The sequence below is a fragment of the Dipodomys spectabilis genome, unplaced genomic scaffold, assembly GCF_019054845.1.
Source record: "Dipodomys spectabilis isolate Male_0828 unplaced genomic scaffold, ASM1905484v1 ptg000204l, whole genome shotgun sequence".
In the NCBI taxonomy this organism is placed as follows: Eukaryota; Metazoa; Chordata; class Mammalia; order Rodentia; family Heteromyidae; genus Dipodomys; species Dipodomys spectabilis.
The window spans coordinates 1,420,134-1,443,448 of record NW_024870881.1 but is presented as its reverse complement, the minus strand read 5'-3'; the positions used below and the strand labels follow the sequence as shown (position 1 = coordinate 1,443,448).

Here is a 23,315-nt window from a genome sequence, read left to right as displayed (position 1 = left end):
TGCCTCTGAACCATGTTCTTCAGATCTCAGCCTCCTGAGTAGCCAGGATTACAGGAGTGAGCCATTGGCGCCCAGCCCATGTAAGTTTTTTTAAATATCAAAATCAAAACAATAGACTTTGCCATAAATTTCTTGGAATTGCTCATTTGTCTCTGGAGATGAAATTAAGCCAAATAAAGTGCTTCCACTTAACTATATGTGTTAATCATCTAAATGGTAAATAAAATATAACTTCTGTAAAAAAAAAATAGACTTACTGAATAAAGTAATATACTACCCATTATAAAATATGTAAACCAATCAGCACACTAAATAAAAAATAATTGCAACAGTTTTTACTTCTGGTAAATAGAATCCTACATTTCTCCTAACTTGGTGCAAGAATTCTGCTTTGTGGGATTTGTTTGTAATACTGAGGATCAAGCCTGGAGCCTTAGACACTAGACCAGTACTTTATGACTGAGCTACATTCCAGCCCAGCAGAATTCTTAAATAAGTATGAATAGTAAGGCTTTAAAAAGTTTTCCTAATTACATTTGTTTTTGGTGCTGGTTCTAGGGCTTGAACTTGGGCCCTGGGTACTGTCCCTGAGCTTTCTTGCTCAAGGCTCTACCACTTGAGCCACAGCTTCACTTCCAGCATTTTGCTTGTTAATTGGAGATGAGAGTCTCACAGGCTTTCCTGCACAGCCTGTTTCAAACTGAGATCCTCAGATCTCTGAGTAGCTAGGATTATAGGCATGAGCCACCAGCACCTGGTTCTTAATTACATTTTTAAGTTACCTGGATTCTCATCTTTGCAGCATCCATCTTTTTACGGAATTCTTTCTGTAATTTGACCTTCAAAGCAGTATCAGAAAGATTTTTGTTTTCCAGTTCCTGTAGCTGCTTCTGTGTTTCAGTCAGCTCCACTTTTGCCTGCTCTGCTTCATGCTCTAGTTTTGTTACTTTGAGAGAATACTGCTTGCTTACAGATTTGGCATCATTACCTTCACCATAATAACAACAGCAATAAAAATTATAATTAAAAATTCAGGCTGAGTAGAGTTATCACTTAAGGCATAGCATTAATCAGTCAGCTATCCCCTCCCCCAACAAATGCAGTGAACAGTCACATTTCTGTGTGTGTGTGTGTGTGTGTGTGTGTGTGTGTGTGTGTGTGTGTGTGTGTGTGATGATACTAGGGCTTGAACTCAGAATCTGGCAGCTTTTTTGCTCAAGACTGGCACTCTACACTTGAGCCACAGCTTCGCTGCCTGCTTTTTGGTGGTTATTAGATAGAGTCTCAATACTTTCCTGCCATGGGCTGGGAAGGTGGCTCAGTGGTAGAGCGCTTGCCTTGTATGCATGAGGCCCTAGGTTCGATTCCTCAGCACCACATAAGCAAAAAAGAAAAAAGCCGGAAGTGGTGCTGTGGCTCAAGTGGTAGAGTGCTAGCCTTCAGCTGAAGAGCTGAGGGACAGCGCCCAGGCCCAGAGCTCAGGCCCCATGACCAGACCCACAAAAAAATATATATATATATTTTCCTGTGTGAGCTGGCTTCAAAAAACTATCCTTGATTTCAGACTCTTGAACAGCTAGGATTACAGATGTGAGTCATTGGCTCCCAGTTCCCACTATACTTATTAATCAGTTCTTTAACGATATTCTTGTCTGGTACCAGTTGATTCTCACAGTTTCATCTTTTGTGTGTTACTATAATATTTTTTTGTTTTTGTTTTTGTTTTTTTTTGTGTCCGGTCATGGGGCCTGAACGCTGTCCCTCAGCTCTTCAGCTCAAGGCTAGCGCTCTACCACTTGAGCCACAGCGCCACTTCCGGCTTTTTTCTTTTTGCTTATGTGTTGCTGAGGAATCGAACCCAAGGCCTCTGGCATGCAAGGCATGCGCTCTACCACTGAGCCACCTTCCCAGCCCCACTATGATTTTTTTTATCCTCTGAAATTGCAGGTGAGTTTCACTGTCATCAAACTCCAGGTAAGAAGGCTATTAGGGGCCACTCTGTCCTCTTAGTGCACATTGGCTTCCTGCTACCCCATCTGTCTTCTAGCATTTTTTAAAACTCTAATTTTAAAAAATTATGGAAAAATTAAATATATTAAAAGAAATAAAAATGAACCCTCATTGCTCAGATTTAAGAATTATCAATATTTTGACACAGTTTGCTTCAAGTAAGCCTTCTTTTATTTTGCTTAAAGAATATTTAAGCAAATATTAAGGAGTCCCAGATATTATCTCTTCTCATTTTTATATACCTCAATAAATATCTACAAAGTATATAAGCATAAGCACAAAGTTATACTTAACAACTAATACCCACTTGTCCATATTTAGACTTCCCCAATTGCCTTGACATGACTCTTACAATTAGCTCATTAATCAGCATCTATATAAGGTCACACAATATATCTGATAGTTATAAAAAGAATCTTTTAACCTTGAACTGACACCTTACTTAATTTGTTAAATAATCTTTCCAAAACTTTACTTATGCTGAGTGTTGTTGGCTCATGCTTGTAATCTTAGCTACTCAGGAGGCTAAGATCTAAGGATCAAGATTTGAAGCCAACTTGGACAAGAAAGTTTGTTAGATTAATCTCTAATTAACCACCAAGAAGCTGAAGTGGATCTGTGGTTCTTGTGATAGAGCACTAGCTTTGAGCAAAACAAAACTAATGGCTAGTTCCCAGGTCCTGAGTTTAAGACCCAGTCTAGCACCAAACAAAAAAAAACCTGAACAAATTTAAAAAATACTTTACTTATGAATATTTAAACAGAGGAAAGGAAGGATACAGAAATTTCTGTATTTCCTTTCTATATTTCTTTTCATCTAAGATTAGTTACTGACTCAAGTTAGGTTTTAGTTGTTCCATAGTGAGATTGGCAGACTACTGACAATAGGTGTCTGGAGCTCAGGATATAAGCAACATGTAATACTGTTATACAAATTGTTCTATTGCTGCATGGGAAAATCTTGTAAGGTTTTAGTAAAAAAGTTACTGAACTCTAAATATTTGGCCAACTTTAAAATACAGACAACTAAGGAGCTATGGTATATAGTTCAGTAGTATGGAGCATGCCTACCATGTGTGACTGAATTCAACTTCATACCCCCAAATTAAATAAGAAAAATATACAATAAATAACATAACTATGAATACTTTTAACAAATCTTGAATTATTTACTAATTGGGTCAACAAACCAATTTTATGAACCATTAAGAAAAAAACAGGCTAATTATTATCATAAAATACTAAACTGCTACTGATTATAAGATGCATCTTGAATTCATAGATATTAAGATGTGAAAAAAGTATTAGACTGACAAAATATAGTGTACACATGAGTAAAGTAGCTACTATTTGGGAGAAGTCTTTAGCAAGACTGAAAATAAATGCACATTGATTATTTTCACTAGGTATCACCACTTTATGAACGTTCCAAACTATCCTTATTCCTAAAACCTCTCAAGAACAAATCTTTGTATCTTTAGAGAAGTAAAACTTATCTTTACCTAAAATACTTAAAAATTTACATTAAAATGAACAATTAATTGCTCAGTGAGAAATCACTAAAGGCCCTGGTTTTATATCCAGTACCACAAGAACTAAAAATGAGTTAGAAAAACATCTCAGACATATACTTAGGTATCTAGCATAGTTTTCTAATATGTAAGTGCTGTATTCAGAACAACACAAAATTTACAGTGGATACAACAATTCCTAGATGATATCTCAATATAACAAATTCTTGATAACTGATCTCCACATATTATCTCTAAGACGTATCTCATATACCTAATCCAAGCTAGAGTGGATCGTCATGAGCTTTACCAACTAAAATAAATATTACCACATCAGAAACAATTTTAGAAGACCTTTTTTTAAATCATATAAAAACAGCATACTATTACCTGTTTTTATTAGCTCTTTAATCAGATCTTCTTTCATCTTGATGTTAATTGTAAGTTCTCTCATTTTTTGTTTAGCTTCATTAAGTATGAGTTCTGAACTCCTTAATTTTTGCAAATTTGACTCTTGACTCTTCCGAAGACATTCAATCTTTAAATCTTTAAAACAGAAGAAGCAAAACTCAGAAACAAATATATCTGTTCATAAAATATTCAATTAAAACTGATTTTAAAGAGAAAAGCAATTTATAGGTAATACAGGGAGGAATAAATAGTGTTCTAGTTTATAGTAAGAGTTTTCATTTACTTTAAAATTTTAAGCATGCATGCTTGCACCACTCCCCCTCCCCATCCCAAACCTCATAGAGGTTTGGATAAACAGTTTGCCACTGGCTTTACCTGGACTTATTTGAAATAGGCACCACATCTCCAAGTGGGCAGAGAAGTGAATTTTTTCCTGTTACCTTCTAGTTTTATTGTGATCAGAAAATGTAGTCAGGGCTGGGAATGTGGCTTAGTGGTAGAGTGCTTGACTAGCATGCATGAAACACTGGGTTCAATTCCTTAGAACCACATATGCAGAAAAAGCTAGAAATGGTGCTATGGCTCAAGTGGTAGAATGCTATCCTTGATCAAAAGAAGTTCAGGGATAGTGCCCAGGCCCAGAGTTCAAGCCCCAGGACTGGCAAAAAAGAAGAAGAAGGAAGAGGAGGAGGAGGGGGGGGGGGGAGGGGGAGAGGGAAGAGGAGGGGGAGGAGAGGGAGGAGGAGGAGGAGGAGAGAAAATGTAGACCAACACTATGTTACTGTCTTGCACCACCATGTAAATCAACTATGTCACTAAACACCCTGTTTTTCTTTTAAATTTAGCAAGCCTTTCTTTTTCTTTTTTGCTCAAGGCTAGCACTCTACCACTTCCAGATTTTTAGTGGTTAATTAGAGATAAGAGTCTCAATGGACTTTCTTGTCCAGGCTGGCTTCAAACCTTGACCCTCAGATCTCAGCCTCCTGATTACCTATAAGCATAAGCTACCAGCATCCAGCTAGAAAGGCTTTCTTAATGAACTCTTCTATATTCTAGCACAAATTTTGTGGCTGTAGACAAAACTGTTTAAGGATGGCTATGTGAGCAGTACTTATCTTCATTATTTCTACATTTTGAAATTAATTTAGTTTATTTATAGTCAAATTTTAGTAACTAATACATGTAAAAAACTCAGAGAGGGCTGGGAAGGTAGCTCAGTGGTAGAGCGCTTGCCTTGCATGCCTGAGGCCCTAGGTTCAATTCCTCAGCACCACATAAAGGGAAAAGAAAAAATCCAGAAGTGGTGCTGTGGCTCAAGTAGTAGAGCGCTAGCCTTGAGCTGAAGAGCTGAGGGACAGTGCCCAGGCCCAGAATTCAGGTCCCACGACCAGACCCAAAAACACAAAACAAAACAAACAAAAAAAAAAACTCAGAGAGATGTGGTCTGTTCATATTGTAGCAGTTGGTTATAGGGCTTGAACACTGGGCCTGAGTGCTGTCCTTCAGCAATTCAGGTCAAGGCTAGCGCTCTACCACTTGAGCACTACTTCCAGTTTTCAGGTGGTTTATTGGAGATAAGCATTCCATGGGTTTTCCTGTCTGGACTGGCTTTGAACTGCGAGCCTCAGATCTCAGCCTCCTGAATAGCTAGGATTACAGGCATGAGCCACCGGTGTCCAGAGGATGTAACCTTACTTTTTGTAAACTGACCTACTTAGATCAAGAGAAACTACTTGATTTTGTATTATAGATTTGTTACAACACTTAATGTTGTTACTTGATGCATAGAAATTTTCATCAATTTTGTTCTAAAACATTACAAATATTCTTTTTTTTTTTTTGTCGGTCGTGGGGCTTGAACTCCGGGCCTAGGCGCTGTCCCTCAGCTCTTCAGCTCAAGGCGAGCACTCTACCACTTGAGCTACAGCGCCACTTCCGGTTTTCTGGTGGTTTATTGGAGATAGGAGTCTCACGGTCTTTTCCTGCCCGGGCTGGCTTTGAACCGCGATCCTCAGATCTCAGCCTCCTGAGTAGCTAGGATTACAGGCGTGAGCCACCAGCTAAAACATTACAAATATTCTGTATATAACTAGGTTTTCCAGAACTAATGGCAGGCATGAGTGCCAGTGCAGGTCAAAAGACCCTTAGTAGATGACATACAATGTTCTCTGAAGGTACAGAACATACTCAGGTTGGGATATAAACAATGATCATCTCTAAGTAAAAAAGAACAACAACAACAAAAAAAACTTTTACAAAGGAACAGAAAGAGTGAAAACCTGGAGTCTATAGAATTGAGAATACAAACAAAATTCTACAAATCCAGAAAACATTCCTATCAATTTCTAATTTTGAGACTTCCTAGATGCTTCTTATATTACTGACTGAAAAAAAGCAATAGTGGCTTATAAATATTAGGTCTAACTTACTTGAGAAAGTCTGTGTACCTTCATTTCCCAAACTTGACTTTTGCGTTTCATCCTGAATATCATTCAACTCAACAAGAGAACAAATAGAAGCTGGCTTTTTAATCCACTGATGATTTCTACAGTTAAAAAGAGTAACAATAATCACGATCAAAGATAGTTTTGTTTTGTTTTGTTTTGGGTCCGGTCGTGGGGCCTGAACTCTGGGCCTGGGCGCTGTCCCTCAGCTCTTCAGCTCAAGGCTAGCGCTCTACCACTTGAGCCACAGCGCCACTTCCGGCTTTTATCTTTTTTGCTTATGTGGTGCTAAGGAATCGAACCCAGGCCTCAGGCATGCAAGGCAAGTGCTCTACCACTGAGCCACCTTCCCAGCCCCTCAAAGATAGTTTTTTATCTGATTTTACTTATATGCTTTTAAATTAGTGTCTCCAAAACATTAGCAGCAATGTTAAAATATATATATAAGAGTAATTTTGCTAATATTCTTCAAAATAATGTCTTCAATACTAGATCTAATGGAAAATTTACCATGTTTGGCAGCACAACTGGGAAATCTAAAACATGCCCTCTGAACATTAGAATAACTACAAAAGCTTCATAAAGTTTTTTCAATTTTATAATTTTCAATTGTAAGGCTGATGATGTTGGTTCAAACATTATTTTCACATCACATTATATGACTGTATATATTTTAAAAAACTATATATTCCTGTTTAATGGGAAAATACATTTTAATGCATCTTCTGTAATGTATTGTTATTTAATGTATCTTCCATCATTATAATTATAATAATATTTATTAAGTGGGTCTACACGTAACATACCCAATTCTAGATTTTTCTTGGCCATCTGATTCTTCATCTTCACTGTTATCTGAAAATTGGCAGTGGAGGACTTCATCTTGTTCTTCTATGCAACCCAAGAGCATCTGACTTCGTGATCGAAATCCAGCAAATACTTGATCCAGAGAGTACATAGGAGGACTTGAGTAGACCTTGCAAGTGATTTCCCCACCCAACAACAAAAGAAGTATTTTTTTAATGTCTAGTTTTGTCCTACTATCCAAAATGTTTTTAAGAGATTATTAGATAGGTACTCTTAGACAGCCAATTACTGACAATGTGCTCCCTCAAAAAGGTTAAAATTAATTTCACAATACTAAGGTGCTTCACGGACTCATGCTTCTTTCAGGATCTACACAGCTCTTTCTCTTCTAGAAAGCTCTTCGGTCTTCGAAAATAACTTTACCAAAAGTAATAGCCAAAAATAAAACTAAAGAGAAGGATGAAAAATACCTCAATAACAGTTTTAGAGAAAATAGCCAATAATAAAACTAAAAAGAAGCATGAAAATTATCCCAGCTTTTCAACAGAGCAAAGGCCCTCCCTGACAAATATTCCCAGTTCAGAACATGTAGAGAAACTACAAGGTTGCTGATGAACATATATATCTAGCTTCAATCAAATCCCAAAGCTGGAAGAAATCAGTACTACTGCTACTCCTTCTGCCAGGACAAAACATTCCCAGTTTGGAAATCAGAATGCATTTTCTCGGGGCTGGGAAGGTGGCTCAGTGGTAGAGCACTTGCCTTGCATGCCAGAGGCCCTGGGTTCAATTCCTCAGCACCACATAAGAAAAAAGCCGGAAGTGGCACTGTGGCTCAAGTGGTAGAGTGCTAGCCTTGAGCTGAAGAGCTGAGGGACAGTGCCCAGGCCTAGAGTTCAGGCCCCACTACCGGACCAAAAAAAATAAAAATAAAAAAAAATAGCAGAATGCATTTTCTCATACTTGACAAGAACAAATAGTGACGAGCTAGAGCTGAATTAATGTTCCAAGTGATATATTTAAGTAATATAATAGGATATATACCCTTTTATGGGCTAGCCAAGAAATTTTTTCCTTCCTTCCCTCCTTCTTTCCCCCCTTCCTTCCTTCCTTCCTCTCCCTCCCTCTTTCTCTCTCTCTTTCTTGCCAGTCCTGGGGCTTGAACTCTGGGCCTGGGCTGTGTGTGTCCCTGAGCTTCTTTTGTTCAAGGCTAGGACTCTACCACTTGAGTCATAGCACTACTTCTGGATTTTTCTGAGTAGTTAATTGGAGAAAACAGTCTCACAGACTTTCCTACCTAGTCTGGCTTTGAACTATTATCCTCAGATCTCAGTCTTCTGAGTAGCTAGGATTACAGGAGTAAGCCACCAGTGCCTGGCTGTAATTTTCTTTACTAAAGCATACTTCTACAGGAAATGCATGTTACATGCTCAAAAATGATCTTGCAAGTCAGGTACTGGTGGCTCATGCCTATATTCCTAACTACTTATGAGGCTGAAAGCTGAGGAGCATGGTTTGAAGCCAGCCTGGGCAGGAAAGTCCATTAAACTCTCATCTCCAAAACTACCAAAAGGGCTGGGAAGATGGCTCAGTGGTAGAGTGCTTGCCTCACATGCATTCGGCCCTGGGTTCTATTCCTTAGCACCACATAAGCATAAAAAGCCGGAAGTGGTCTTATGGTTTAAGTGGCAGAGCGTTAACCTTGAGCTGAAGAGCTCAGGGACAGCGCCCAGGCCCAGAATTCAAGACCCACAACCGACCAAAAAAAAAAAAACTACCAAAAAAGCTGGAAGTTGTTGAGTTGTAGCTCAAGTAGTAGAGTGCTTCCCTGGAGTATAAAGGCTCAGGAACAGAGTCCAGGGCCTGAATTCAAGTCCTAGGACTAGTACACACACAAATGACCTTATAAACAACTGAATTACAAATAACTTTCCATATTTTTATCTAGGCTCAAATTATAACATGTTTCCTTTTTCATCATCTCTCTGTAACAAAACATCAAGATGACTTCTCAGAAAAAGTAATAACTTAGAATGTTCAACTTAACACAAATCATAAAAGTTGTTAAAATTTTAATAATGGATATGTGTATCACATAGCATTTATGATCCAATCAGCTGACAGTAGGCCTTTTACTCATCCCCTTCTAAAAAAGACTACCTGGCATTGATTCTCTTGAATCTGATCTTTTTTTCCCTCACTGATGGTCACCAGCTACCACATCAACACCAAGATGGATAGAGGCTAATATTTCCTAGGTGACCTCCTAGTTCTGGGGAATAAGGTATGAGAGAGAGTGATTCTTTACAGAATAACTCAAGAATTACTTGTCTAGTATGTATAATGTATCTGGCATAGCCATATTGCCCTATAATTGACAGCTTTATAGTTTCTCTTGTGAGGATTTGGGCATATTTTCAGGAGCAAATAAGACATTTTGTTCAGAGTCAAACTTTTTTTCTCTGTGATTGAAACTTACTTTAAAATTTTCTTTTTATATAGAAAACTTAATGTCCCAACTTACTAATAAGAACCAAATAGCTGGGCACTGGTTGCTCATGCTTGTAATCCACTAAGATATATTCAGGAGGCTGAGATCTGAGGATTACAGTTTAAAGGCAGCCCAGGTAGGAAAGTCTGTGAGACACTTGTCTCTAATGAATTTACAAAAAGCAGGAAGTAGAAATATGGCTCCGGTGCTAGACTTGAGCCCCAGAGTCACACACACACACACACACACACACACACACACACACACACACACACACACACACACACACACACACACACACACACACACACACACACACGGCTCCGGTGCTAGACTTGAGCCCCAGAGTCACACACACACACACACACACACACACACACACACACACACACACACACACACCAACGCTGTCAAAATGTGCAACATTTAAACATTTATTGATGGTTGTTTCAACCCAGTCCTAAGGGGCTCTTGTGTCTCTCAGGTTCCTAAAATCTTCTATAACCCAATCGCATTCCACTGCGGTGTTGGGTTCTACATTCTGCAACTCACCACTAGGAATATTTTAGCACTTTCAACCACATTCTAAACAATACTGACAGCAACATAACTAACCCCCCTAAGCTGATTGAGAATTGAGCTGAGGGGTGTCTTTCTAAATGCCAATTAAAAATTTTTTACCCAGTCTGGGAAGGTGGCTTAGTGGTAGAGTACTTGCCTAGCATTCATGAAGCCCTAGGTTCAATTCCTCAGTACCACATAAACAGAAAAGGTGCTATGGCTCAAGTGGTAGAGTGCTAGCACTGAGCAAAACAAAGAAGCTCAGGGACAGTGCCCAGGTCCTGAGTTTCAAGCCCTATGACTGGCAAAAAAATTAAAATTAAAAAATAAATAAAAATCCATTTTTCCCTAGAATTACATCGCCACAAGCCTGGAAAGACCTTGTCTGAAAAAGTGATCTAAACTAATCATATCTCAAGTTTGACTCTTCTCTACAATACTCTAAGTTATCATCTAGCCTCTGCTTAAACATATTCATCATCCAGGAGGCCTCTTGCATCATCTTTGGTGGATCTCAATACTAAGCTCTTCTTTGTATTTCCTTATAGCTTCTTCTCTACCTCTGAAGTCTAAAAATATGTCTTCAAATATTTGCCAGCAGTCACCATGTACCCTCTGATTCAGACTAGAATTACAACTACTTCAGAGCAACTTGGTTGCTTCCTTAAAGTAACCTAATTTGACTTAAAATATAATACCCACACTAAAATACCAAACAAGAAAATAATCTTCTCTCATTAATGGTATATTTTAGTTGATTATATGTGCTAAAACATTAACTAATATCCCATAACTATGGCTTTCACATATTTAACTTTGAAGTTGGAGAGTTGTGCAGAGTTTAGGTAATTATGGTTGGTAATTCTGTAGCCATGAAGTTGATATGTTCTGCAGGAAGCTAGCAAAAGAATCTGGTCAACAGCCCATAAAATGTGACTCCCACAGTTTTATTGCTGCTCACTCTTCACCATGATCAACTAAGTAGGCAAAGAAATGATTAAAAAAAAAACCTGATGATCTGTCTGTGAGAAAAAGTAGCCTTTATGTAAGAGAGAAAAACTCTTAGCAAAAAATTATAGAGGCTGTTAACTTACAAGTGTTAAGTTATACACAGAAATTTTGTCATTCAACAAATATAACTCATTCAAGACAAAGCTAATTTTTTTAATATTTCCACTTTTTGAGTTTGCAGTTATAAATTTTAAATATGTAACCCTTAAGAATACTTCAGATAAGCCAGGCACCAGTGGCTCACACCTGTAATCCTAGCTACTCAGGAGACTGAGATCTGAGGATCGAGGTTCAAAGCCAGCCCAGGCAGGAAAGTCCTGGAGACTCTCATCTCCAATAAACCACTAGAAAACCGGAAGTGGCGCTGTGGCTCAAGCAGTAGAGCGCTTGCCTTGAGCTGAAGAGCACAGGGAGAGCGCCCAAGCCCAGAGTTCAAGCCCCACGACAGACAAAAAAAAAAAAAAAGAATACTTTACATATGGTGGGAGCTGGTGGCTCACACCTGTAATCCTAGCTACTCAGGAGGCTGAGAGCTAAAGATTGTACCACTATGCTTCAAAGTGATAGAGTTCTAGCCTTGAGCATAAGAGCTCAGGGACAACATCCAGATCCTGAGTTCAAGCCCCATGAATGGCAAAAAAAGGATACTTCAGTTGGTTTTCTTACTATATAATTATGTCAAGTAAAAAACTGATATATTTTGACCACTGCTTTTATTTCCTTTTCATAATGCCATATTTTATCAAATTTAATAGACACACATTATTTTTATACCACCAAAAAAGAAAAAAAGCTGTTAAACTATGACTTGCCATTAACTGTAAAATGTGTCCCACCATGAAAGATGACACATGTGAAAATGTCAGTCTTAATATCAACAAAATTACCTATTCTGTAAGAATCTATAGCTGTCTAGATACCTATTATAGATTTTCATCATTATTAAACTATGACTGTAAACTATTTTATAATTTGTTTCTTCTTAAATACCTTTTTCAATATGGATGAGACTGGCTTAGTTTTAATAATATCACAGTTACACTAAGAAAGTAAAATTCTTCTTTGTTTTTATTTAAATTTAAGCCAAGATTTGATTTTGGTTTGAGAACCCTTAGGTTTGATATCTAGCACTGAACTGTCATACACACACACATACATATATTATGGACATAAAATATAACTTAGTAGTAGAGTTCAAGTAGTGCCTGCCTAGCAAACATAAGGCCCTTAAATACCATCTTGGTATAATTGATTTAAAAATTGACTAAGTCATTTCCCCCCATTTCCTCTGAAAGTATTTTAAGTTGAGAAAATATTTTTTTCTTGCTAGACAATTTATACTTCAAGAAAATAATAGAGTTAAACTGAAGGAAGAAAATACTAAATACTAAAGAAAGGAGAAATCCATGAGAAAATGAGATAATATTTCAGATGTTCCCTTCGGCTTAATTTAGCCACCTTTCATACTCAATGTGCAATTTTTCCCTTACTTTTAAAACAATGGAACAACAAAGAAGACTTGAAGAGGACCACCCCTCCCTATCCCTGAAGTGTCTTCCCATCAAGACTGCTTTTTCAGAGCTGCTGTGGTGATCAGCCAAGCGGGAGAGATGACCAGGGTTTCTGGACAAACAGTAGGAACAGGAGAGCCTCCAAAATTGTGAACTTAGCACCTTTGTATCTCCTTCCTTTCCTTCTTTCAGTGGCTTGGAGGGCTCTTTTGGGGATAGAAGAACTTTAAAAACAGAACAAAACTAACCATTTGCAAATTTGAAACAGTAACTGGAAGTCTTTACTCCAGTCACAATCTATGTCAGACTTCATCAAACAATTAAAGATAAAAAGGACTTAACCACTAGCTCTATCTCTCCAAAGAGAAAGAGGTAAGAGACATAAACCACAAACAAGAGAGATAAAGTAAATAACTCAATTTGTATAACCAAAGACATACTTTAAATGCTAAGTGGGCTAAAGACTTAAAGAGAACCTTCTCTGAAGAGGAAAGTAGGATGGCCAATAGACACGAGAAGAAATGCTCAACCTCTCTAGCCATAAAAGAAATGCAAATCAAAACAACACTGAGATACCACCTCACTCCAGTTAGAATGGCAAAAATCAAGAACTCTAACAACAACAGATGCTGGAGGGGATGTGGACAGAAGGGAACCTTAACTTCATTGTTGGTGGGAATGTAAACTTGTTCAACCACTTTGGAAAGCAGTATGGAGGTTTCTCAAAAGACTTCACGTAGAGCTCACCTATGACCCAGCAATCCCACTTTTGGGCATTTACCCAAATGTTTACAAACAAGACCACACTAAAGCTACCAGCACAACTATGTTTATTGCAGCATTATTTACCATAGCTAAGATATGGAACCAACCCAGATGACCCTCAGTAGATGAATGGATCAAGAAAATGTGGTATATGGGCTGGGAAGGTGGCTCAGTGGTAGAGTGCTTGCCTTGCATGCATGAGGCCCTGGGTTCGATTCCTCAGCACCACATAAGCAAAAAGAAAAAAATCCGGAACTGGTGCTGTGGCTCAAGTGGTAGAGCGCTAGCCTTGAGCTGAAGAGCTGAGGGACAGCGGCCAGGCCCAGAGTTCAGGCCCCACAACTAGACAAAAACAAAACAAAACAAAACAAAAAACAAAGAAAATGTGGTATATATACACAATGGAATTCTATGCTTCCATCAGAAAGAATGACATTGCCCCATTTGTTAGGAAATGAAAAGACTTGGAAAAAATTATATTAAGTGAAGCAAGCCAAGCCCAAAGAAACATAGGTCCCATGGTTTCCCTTATTTGCAATATCTAGTATATGTATGAGTCAAGCAAAAAAGGTCAGATAATGTGATGTTAGGAAAATGAACCCTTAGATATGTATTTTAATGTTTTTTTCTTTCATGCATTTGTTTCTAACGCATTTATAAGATTATTTCTTTGTTGCTTTGTATGTCCCTCCCCGACAGTATAACCCCTGCTTTCACTATATTTGATGTCAGTATAATTTGTGGAGGAGATGGGGAAAAACAAGTCGTTTAAATAAGGATACAGGTGGACCTGTTGCAACAATGAGAAGTACAAGTTGTCATGTCGAAAACGAACTTTACAACTTTGGTGCGGGGGGAGGGGGGGGGGGAACGGACGAGGATTGGGGGGGGCAGGGAGGGAGGCTGGGAAGGGATGTGAAGGGTAAACAAAGGAGGAGGCTGCAATGCTTGATAAGAAATGTACTCATTATCTTGCCCATGTAATTGTAACCCCTCTGTACAGTATGTTCACAAAAAATTAAAATTAAAATTAAAAAAAAAAGAAATAAAAGAATGGATAAAAATGGAAAATTTTCACATCACTAGCAATTGTACAAAATTTAAAGTACAGACGATAAGTTTTTAAATGGCATTAATGAAAATTGAATCCTACAAAAGTCTTATTCATTCTTAAAGAATGTTGATAACTCTCCAAAGTAAAACTGAAATTAACACTAACAATGGTTTAAAGTTTAAATGTAAGCACCTGAAAATAATACAAATGGAACTGAGTTTGGAGCTCAGTGGTAAAGCATTTGCCTATCATTGTATAAGCCCCTCGGTTTGATATCCAGAAAAATCAACCCCCCTCCAAAAAAGAAAAGAAGAGATAAGCATACAGGCAAAGATAGCATTTGTCTCATTCACTGCACATCTGTCATGGGACCCATGACACTGTGCTGGGCAGTGAGTCACTGTGCTGGGCAGTGAGTCAGCATCTCATGCAAATTCTTTATACACCTCACTACATAATTGCCCATTCTAACCGTAAGGAGGTTGGGGCTCACTCCAGTTTAGTCAAATATTTATGGCTATACACCAGCGCTAGAGTTCATACCCATGCCTGACCAATAAAAAGTCTATTCACTTTATGTAACTTGCTTCTTATATTTCTCATCCCTATAACTGTAACTTACTACATAGATTTCACTTAAACAATTTCTTTTCATAAAAGAAGTAAATAGAAACCAAACTTCATGAATTTGCTAATTGACTTTCACTGTAGATTCCTGATAAATTATTCAAGAAAAATCTGTGTGTGGATTATAACTATTATTTTTTATTATTTTACCAGTCCTGGGGCTCAAACTCAAGGCTGGGCACTGTCCCTGAGCTTCTTTTGCTCAGAGCTAGCACTCTACCACTTGAGCCACCACGCCACTTCCGGCCTTTTCTGTTTATGTGGTATACTGAGGAATGGAACCCAGGGCTTCAAAAATGCTAGGCAAGCACTCTGCCACTAAGCCACATTCCCAGCCCTGTATGTGGATTATAAATATGAGAATGAAAACTAAAAATATATACCTAATTTATCTTTACACCGTCTTGACTATATCAGCTTAATAAGAAAGAATGACACACAGGTGTAATTTTGTGTGTGTGTGCTGGTTCTGGGGCTTGAACTCAGGATCTGGGGGCTGTTCCTGAACTGTTTTGCTCAAGGTTAGAATTCTACCACTTGAGCCACAGCTCACTTCCAGCTTTTTGTTTATTATCTTAAGATAAGGGTCTCTTGGACTTTCCTGCCCAGCTTGGATTTGAACCTCATATCTCAGCCTCCTAAGTGTAATTTTTTTAAGCAAATAAACAAAATAAATACCCTCTAGCCTCATCTCACCTTTGTAAAGAAATAATAGTTCATAAAGCTATCAGTCATGTCTGAAAATATAAAGAGATCTTTTGCTCCTTGATGAAGTGTAGACATGACTTTTATACAATCATTTCTTCCAAATATAGTATGTATTCTCATTTATTTTTTATTAAAAAGGACACATAAAAGAAAGAATATAGCCCAAAACTATAAAACCAAACAGGAAAATAAACATGCAGAAATTTTACAAATTTCACAAATACACTGTGAGAGCATGTCATACTATAATATTTTATAGAATAGTTTATCTTAAATCGATATACTAGCTATATTTTAAATCTCCAAGTAAGAAAAAGGCTCATGTTTGGACTTTACCTTTCTGGAGTCTCGTCTTGATGGGATATAAATATAATGCCCCAAATGAGCATCAAATGGTACAGTATATGGTCTCTTTTCAGGAATTCTAGTATCAGGCCCATCTCCACAATTTTCCTTAACTGAACAAGTCACTGACAGGTTAAGTTTTGTTAATTTTTCACTCAGTTCATCCACAAGAAGTTGCTGTTCTATTATTTTTTCATTCTTTGTAGAAGAAAAGTAAAATTTGAAAAAAAATCTTAGTGCATGTATTAGTTAAAATTAAAAACAAATTTACAGTGACAAAAATCACAATTATCTTAACAATATAGTCAAACCTCATTCCAAAGCTTTCTGGTGTTTATAACTAGTTTTTTGAGAGGCAAAAACTCTCTTCTTTTCTTTTCTTGTTTTGCATCAAACACCCAGGCCCTTGCATATACTAGATATCCTTAATCTAGTAAAGAATTTTTCAGTATTAAGCAAAAACAAATAGTCAAAGAAGCCAAAATACTCAAAAAAATGACCCATCCAACGTGACTGGTTGGTTTGCCATGATGATTAGAACAATGTACTTAATTACCATTATGCTGAATCCTATTATGTTGAAATCTAAGAGGTAACATAACAGGTTGTATAGCAAAGGAGACAGAAAGGTGACAGGAAACAGCCAACTTAAAAGTCAATGGCAAAACAAATTATGTGTACTTTATGTATCCTGTAAAATATCCAAAGCAGAAAGTTCTAACTTCAATCTTTGTTTTACAGACACAAAAGCTATTCAAAAGGTTTAGATCTGAAGATCACAGTTCCAAGCCAATCCAGCAGGAAAGTCCACGAAACTTTTATCTCCAATTAACCAGCAAAAATTCTGAAGTGGAGAGAGGTATGGCTCAAGTGGTAGAGTACTAGACTTGAGTGAAAAAGCTAAAGGACAGCATTCAGGCCCTCAGTTCAAGCCCCAGTACTAGAACAACAACAACAAATGTAAACAAAACATTATGCTGATGGCTCATGCCTGTGATCCTAGCTACTCATGAGGCTGAGATCTGAGGATTGTGATTTGAAGCCAGCCTGGGCATGGGCAGAAAAATCTCCATGAGACTCTTATCTCCAAATAATCAATCAAAAATCAGAAGTGTTGCTGTGTCTCAAGTGGTAATTTTGAGTGCAAAGAAACTCAGGGAGATACCCAGGCCCTGAGTTCAAGCCCAACAACCAACAAAAACAATAGCAACAACAACAGAAAAAAAACCATTGTGAGCCATGAATGGTGGTTTATGTTTAATTCAGCTACTCAGGAGGACAGGTAGGAGGATCATGGTCCAAAGCCAGCCTAGACAGAAGCCTATCTGAAAAACAAACTAAACACGAAAAGATTGGGTGTGTGGCCCAAGTGGTAGAGCTTAAGGCCCTGAGTTCAAACTCTAGTACAATAGTAATAACGACAACAATAAAAGGATGTGAATATGAAAGGGGTACTATTTTGGATGGTACTAACAGTTTGGAGAAGATGATGGGAGTAAATATTATCAAAATACATTGTCATGACACCCAGTATTTTATAAAATGTTAAAGAAAAAAAAAACCTTAATACTTCACACATGCTACAATTTTTTTTTTTTTTTGGTCGGTCATGGGGCTTAAACTCTGGGCTTGGGAGCTGTCCCTCAGCTCTTCATCTCAAGGCGAGCGCTCTACCACTTGGGCTACAATGCCACTTCCATGCTACAATGTTTAAATAGGGGAAAAATCCCTAAAATTTCACAGAACAATAAAAATGCAATATTAAGCTGGGTGCTAGTGGCTCATACCTATAATCCTACCTATTCAGGAGACTGAGATCTAAGGATCACAGTTCAAAGCAGGAAAGTCTGTGAGATTCTTATTTCCAATAAACTACCAAAAAGCCAAAAGCAGAACGGTAGCTCACGTTGTAGAATGTATTAGCCTTGAGTAAAAAAGCTCAGGTTTAGTGCCCATGTCCTGAGTTCAAGCCCCAGGACTGGCACCAAAAAAACAAAACAAAACAAAAAAACAAGTCAATATTAGCCAGACACAGTGGTTCTAATTCTAGCAACTCAGGAGGCAGAGATTGGGAGATTATGATTCAAGGCTAGCCTAGGCATTAAAAAAAGATTATGAGATTCCATCTTAGTCAATAGCTAGATATGGAGGCACATGACTCATCACAAAGGCTAGGCTCAGTGTTGAGAACCTGTGATCTCAGTGACTAAGGGAAGCACAACAGAAAGACCACAGTCCAAGCTAGCCTGAGCATAAACTAAGACCCTTACTTGAAAATAACCAACACTAAAAGGGATTGGTGTAGTGGTTCAAGTGATGAGTGCCTGATTACTTAGAATAAGCCCTACTACTGCCAAAAAATAAAAGCAGTATTATTTAAAAGTCAGGTAAGCCAGGCGCCAGTGGCTCACGCCTGTAATCCTAGCTACTCAGGAGGCTGAGATCTGAGGATCATGGTTCAAAGCCAGCCCCAGGCAGGGAAGTCCATGAGACTCTTATCTCCAATAAACCACTAGAAAACAGAAAGTGGCACTGTGGCTCAAGCAGCAGAGTGCTCATCATGAGCACCCAAGCCGACAAAAAAAAAAGTCATGTATTCAAATAAGTATACAGTCTTAATGGCATATAAATTGAGGAGTGATCAGTTAAGCACTTACATTGTCTTGGGAAAAGGTAAAGGTACTGATATTAGACTTTAATAAAAAGGTAGATGGCATAATCACTAGAAAAATAAAGAAAAGCATAGCTTTGACACTAGTGGGAAAAGCAATAGAAAAATAAGAAATACCCAACTGATACACAAGAAGGTAACACAAGAGAGAAATAGGAAAACTGAGCAGGAAAGATGAACAAAAAACACAACTGTGAGAGTAATTATGTTAAATTCATAAATGAACTAAACAGTCCTATTAAAAGATCAAGAGGGCTGGGAACATGGCTAAGTGGTAGAGTACTTGCCTAGCATACATGAAACCCTGGGTTCAATTCTTTAGTACTACCTAGACAGAAAAAGCCAGAAGTGGTGTTGTGGCTCAAGTGGTAAGAGTACTAGCCTTAAACAAAAGAAGCTCAAGGACAGTGCCCAGGCCCTGAGTTCAAGCCCCATAACTGGCAGAAAAAATTAAAATAAATAAATAAATGACCAAGACTATTTGAGAAGACTGCAAAGGTGACAATAGGCTGCTTACAATAAGCCTAAGGTACAGAAAAAATAAGAATGATTTTTAAAAACCCTCCATATAAATTCCTATTCAAAGAAAAATGGTGTAGCTATACTAATCACAAAACAGACTTTACGGGGCTGGGAAGGTAGCCCAGTGGTAGAGTGCTTGCCTTACATGCATGAGGCCCTACGTTTGATTCCTTAGCACAAGTCATTAGTGACACTGTGGTTCAAGTGATAAAGCACTAGTCTTGAGCTGAAGAGCTGAGGTTCAGTGCCCAGGCCCAGAGTTCAGGCCCCACGACCCCCTACTCCCCCCCAAAAAATGCAAGAACCATTAGGAGAGCTAAAAGCAAATTAAAAAATTGAAAGGTCAATTTATCAGTATGAAATAGCAATTCTACATGTATGTACTTAATAATAACACAGCCTCAATATGTCTTGTCTTATGTAAAAAGAAAAATCACTAGAATTACATGAAAAAAAAAATCCAAAATTATTTTGAGAGATTTTAACATCACTCTCTTAAATGACTGATAGAAAAAGACCCAAAAAGTGAATGAAAATACAGATTTAAATAAACCCAATTAAGGAGAAAATACAGTCTTATAAGCACATGTACATCAACAAAAAAATGGCCTGATGCTTATGCAAAAAGCCAGTTTCAATAATTGAAAGGATTGAACCATTCTGTACCACAAGACAAAATAAAAAAGAATTTGGACCTGTGTATTGGAAATGAAAATGACTCTTTATAACTTATAGGTAATAAAAAATTAAGAAATTTTATGGAGAGTTGCCGTAGAATGAAGGTAAGGATAAGCTCAGGAGGGCAGATACTCTAGATACTATTTTAAATGGATATATTGTAAAAGAAGACCTGAACATGGTTCTTAACACCTGTAATCCAAGCTATTTGGGAGATATAGGTATGATGAGTGTGGCCAAGGTGGCTCAGTGGTAGAGTGCTTGCCTTACATGCAGGAGGCCCTGGGTTTGATTCCTCAGCACCACATAAGCAGAAAAAAACGGAAGTGGCATTGTGGCTCAAGTGGTAGAGCACTATCCTTGAGCTGAAGAGCTGAGGGACAGCACCCATACCCAGAGTTCAGGCCCCACAACCAACAAAAAAACAAACAAACAAAAAATAATGAGACCTTATCTGAAAAATAACTAAAGAATAAAGAGGGGCTAAGGCATAGCTTAAAATATAGAGCACCTAACTAGCAAGCTCAAAGCTGAGTTCAAACTCCAATATCAGCAAGTACTAGGGTTTAAACTTAGGATCTTAATTAAGCTCACTCAGCTTCTTGCTCTACCATTTGACCATGACCACAGAGTGGCTTTTTGATGGTTAATTATAAAGATAAGAATCTTTTGGACTTTCCTGCCCTGGCTAGCTTCAAACCTTGATCTACCAGATCTCAGTCCCCAGAGTAGCTTGGATTACAAGTGTGATACATGATACTGCATACTAACTTCACAAACAACTGAAGGGATAAGTACGGAGAAAAAAATAAGCATTATATACCATATAAATTAAATTCTAGGTATTAGCTTCATTTTGTGAAACAGAAGTTAAACTAAAAATGGTTTCTCAAATTATTTAGGGGAAAAACTACCATCTTTCAGGTACCTACGTTTAGATCCTTCAACTGAAATATACTTAAGTGTCTATTTATCATTTAACATGCTATTCTGTACAGTCATAATATTCAATGTATATATGTGAAAATGGAATCAGTTTGAGGGGATGGATGGAGTTGAGAGAGATGGGAGAGAACAATGGAAGGGGTGGCATTTATCAAGGAGCATTGTACTCATATTGAATTGAAACCCCTTTGTACAACTACTTAAAGATAAATAAAAAATTAAAAGTTAAAATGCTATTCTGTTTAAAGTACTACATCTACAGAAGTAGATAAATTAAGGAACCCTACCTGTAATCTATTCACTTTCTGAGCTTCTTTCAAAGATACAATATATCCTTTGTTTTCCTGCATCAACTCTTGCACTTGTTTCTTTAGTTCCTTCACCTCCAGTTCCTTCTGATTAAATATAGTGTCAGCAGCAGCCAGAGCACACTGCACAGAAAAGAAAAACGTGACATTCACCAGGGCCAATACTCAAGAGAACCTTCATAATAACAAAACTCTTAGCATCTTAGGTAGACAACATATTTTCTTTTCGTTTTCCCCTTTCATTTCAAGTTTTTCCTGGTTTCTTTATAAACAAAACCCCAAACTGATGAGGAAGCTATCATTGCTATATCCTTGCAATTAATTACCAAGAAGACAAAGCTTTCCTGACTTTCATTTCCTTTATATGAAAACTACTTATCAGGATTCTACAGTATATCCAGTATGATTTTTACAAGTCTGCTAGAAATGCTGAAATTTTCATGTGTGTTTTTAAAGTTCAGATGAAAGAACAAATGAGGGAAACCATGGAGCCTATGTTTCTTTGAGTCTGGCTTACTTCACTCAATATGTATTTTCCAAGTCTTTCCATTTCCTTATGAATGAGGCGATGCCATTCGTTCTGATGGAAACATAGAATTCCCTTTTCTTGATCCATTCATCTCCTGGGGAACACTGGGTTGAGGATCACAATAGCTCAGTAGCTATATATATATGACTATATAAAATGATGCTAATCGAAATTAACTCCAAGATATGGAAACAAAAGTTGGCTTTTTTTAATGTACTGGGTGAAGTTATTTCTTTTTTTACCCTTTGATTTATCCCATTTCACTGTTTTTGATTTTGGTACCTGAGGCTTGTATATACATTTATCTTATTTGGGAAGGGAAGGGGAATAACAAAATGGTGAAACAAAGACAAAGGGTAAACCAAATGAAACACTATGTTGGAAATGAACTTTACAACTTGGGGAGAAGGTGAGTTGGGGGGAGGGAAACTGGGAAAAAGTGGGGTAACAATGTTCTACAAGAAATGTACCATTACCTTATGTAACTGTAACCCCTCTGTATATCACCTTTACAATCAAATTAAATTTTTTAAAAAGTGAAAAAAAATACAAATAAGCATTTAAATGACGTATACTTGAGGAGTTCATATGCTTTCACAATGAAGAGATGTCTTTTGAAGACAGAAAATGCAGTTATCTGGTCTTATTTCTTGGTTTCTGAAGAATTTTGTTTTTCAGACACCTTAGGATGTCTGAATAATTTTTAAATTAAATAAGCATGAAATTATTCATCAAGGTCCTACTTCATGCCATATATTTAGTAATCTGAAAATCTACCTAAATAGACATGATTTCTTACCATGAAGAAACTAAGGCTCAGTGAGATTTGAATTTCTTCCCAAGATGATACAATAGTTAAGATTCAATCCCAGGCTCTATTTGAACCCTAAGTTTCTGCTCTTTACTAGAAAGCTATAAAGCCAAGAATAAGTGGTTCGTTGACAAAAATACTTTTCACTTTACAAAACAACTTAATCTAAGATATAGCACATGTGTGACTTTTCTGGAAGTAGAATGGTAATGATCAGACCTTTCACTGGGCCCTAGATCTGAGGCCAGTTTTGATTTTACCCACTTGAGAGTAAGACTTTAGGTGAGTCCCTCTTTTTCTCTATGATTCTTTTTTATTTCTGCCAGTCCTGGGGCTTGAACTCAGGGACTGGTTCTCTCCCTGAGCTTTTCTGCTCAATGCTAGCACTCTACCACTTGAGCCAAAGTGCCACTTCCAGATTTTTTGAATAGTCTCACAGACTTTCCTGCCCAGCTAGCTTTAAACTATGATCCTCAGATCTCAGCCTCCTGAGTAGCTAGGATTACAGGCATGAGCCATTGGTGCCCAGCTTCTCTGAGATTCTTTATAATATGATTATATAACCATATTAAAGTATGGTTGTATTTTAATATTA

The 23,315-nt window shown here is 37.5% G+C and overlaps 1 protein-coding gene across 2 annotated transcripts in view; it reads right to left on the bottom strand.

The window, feature by feature from the left end:
• The window catches only part of Kif27 (kinesin family member 27), a 110,227-nt gene that overhangs the window by 54,936 nt on the left and 31,976 nt on the right, over window positions 1-23,315 (bottom strand). The window contains exons 5-10 of one of the 2 annotated variants that reach the window (XM_042696255.1): window positions 21,360-21,503; window positions 16,248-16,454; window positions 7,183-7,352; window positions 6,380-6,483; window positions 3,912-4,067; window positions 783-988 (exon numbers count right to left, since the gene is read on the bottom strand). In XM_042696255.1, coding sequence (XP_042552189.1) covers window positions 783-988; window positions 3,912-4,067; window positions 6,380-6,483; window positions 7,183-7,352; window positions 16,248-16,454; window positions 21,360-21,503 — 987 coding nt within the window. Of the gene's footprint in view, window positions 1-782; window positions 989-3,911; window positions 4,068-6,361; window positions 6,484-7,182; window positions 7,353-16,247; window positions 16,455-21,359; window positions 21,504-23,315 lie in introns of both variants that reach the window. The other variant, XM_042696254.1, reaches the window with a different exon arrangement.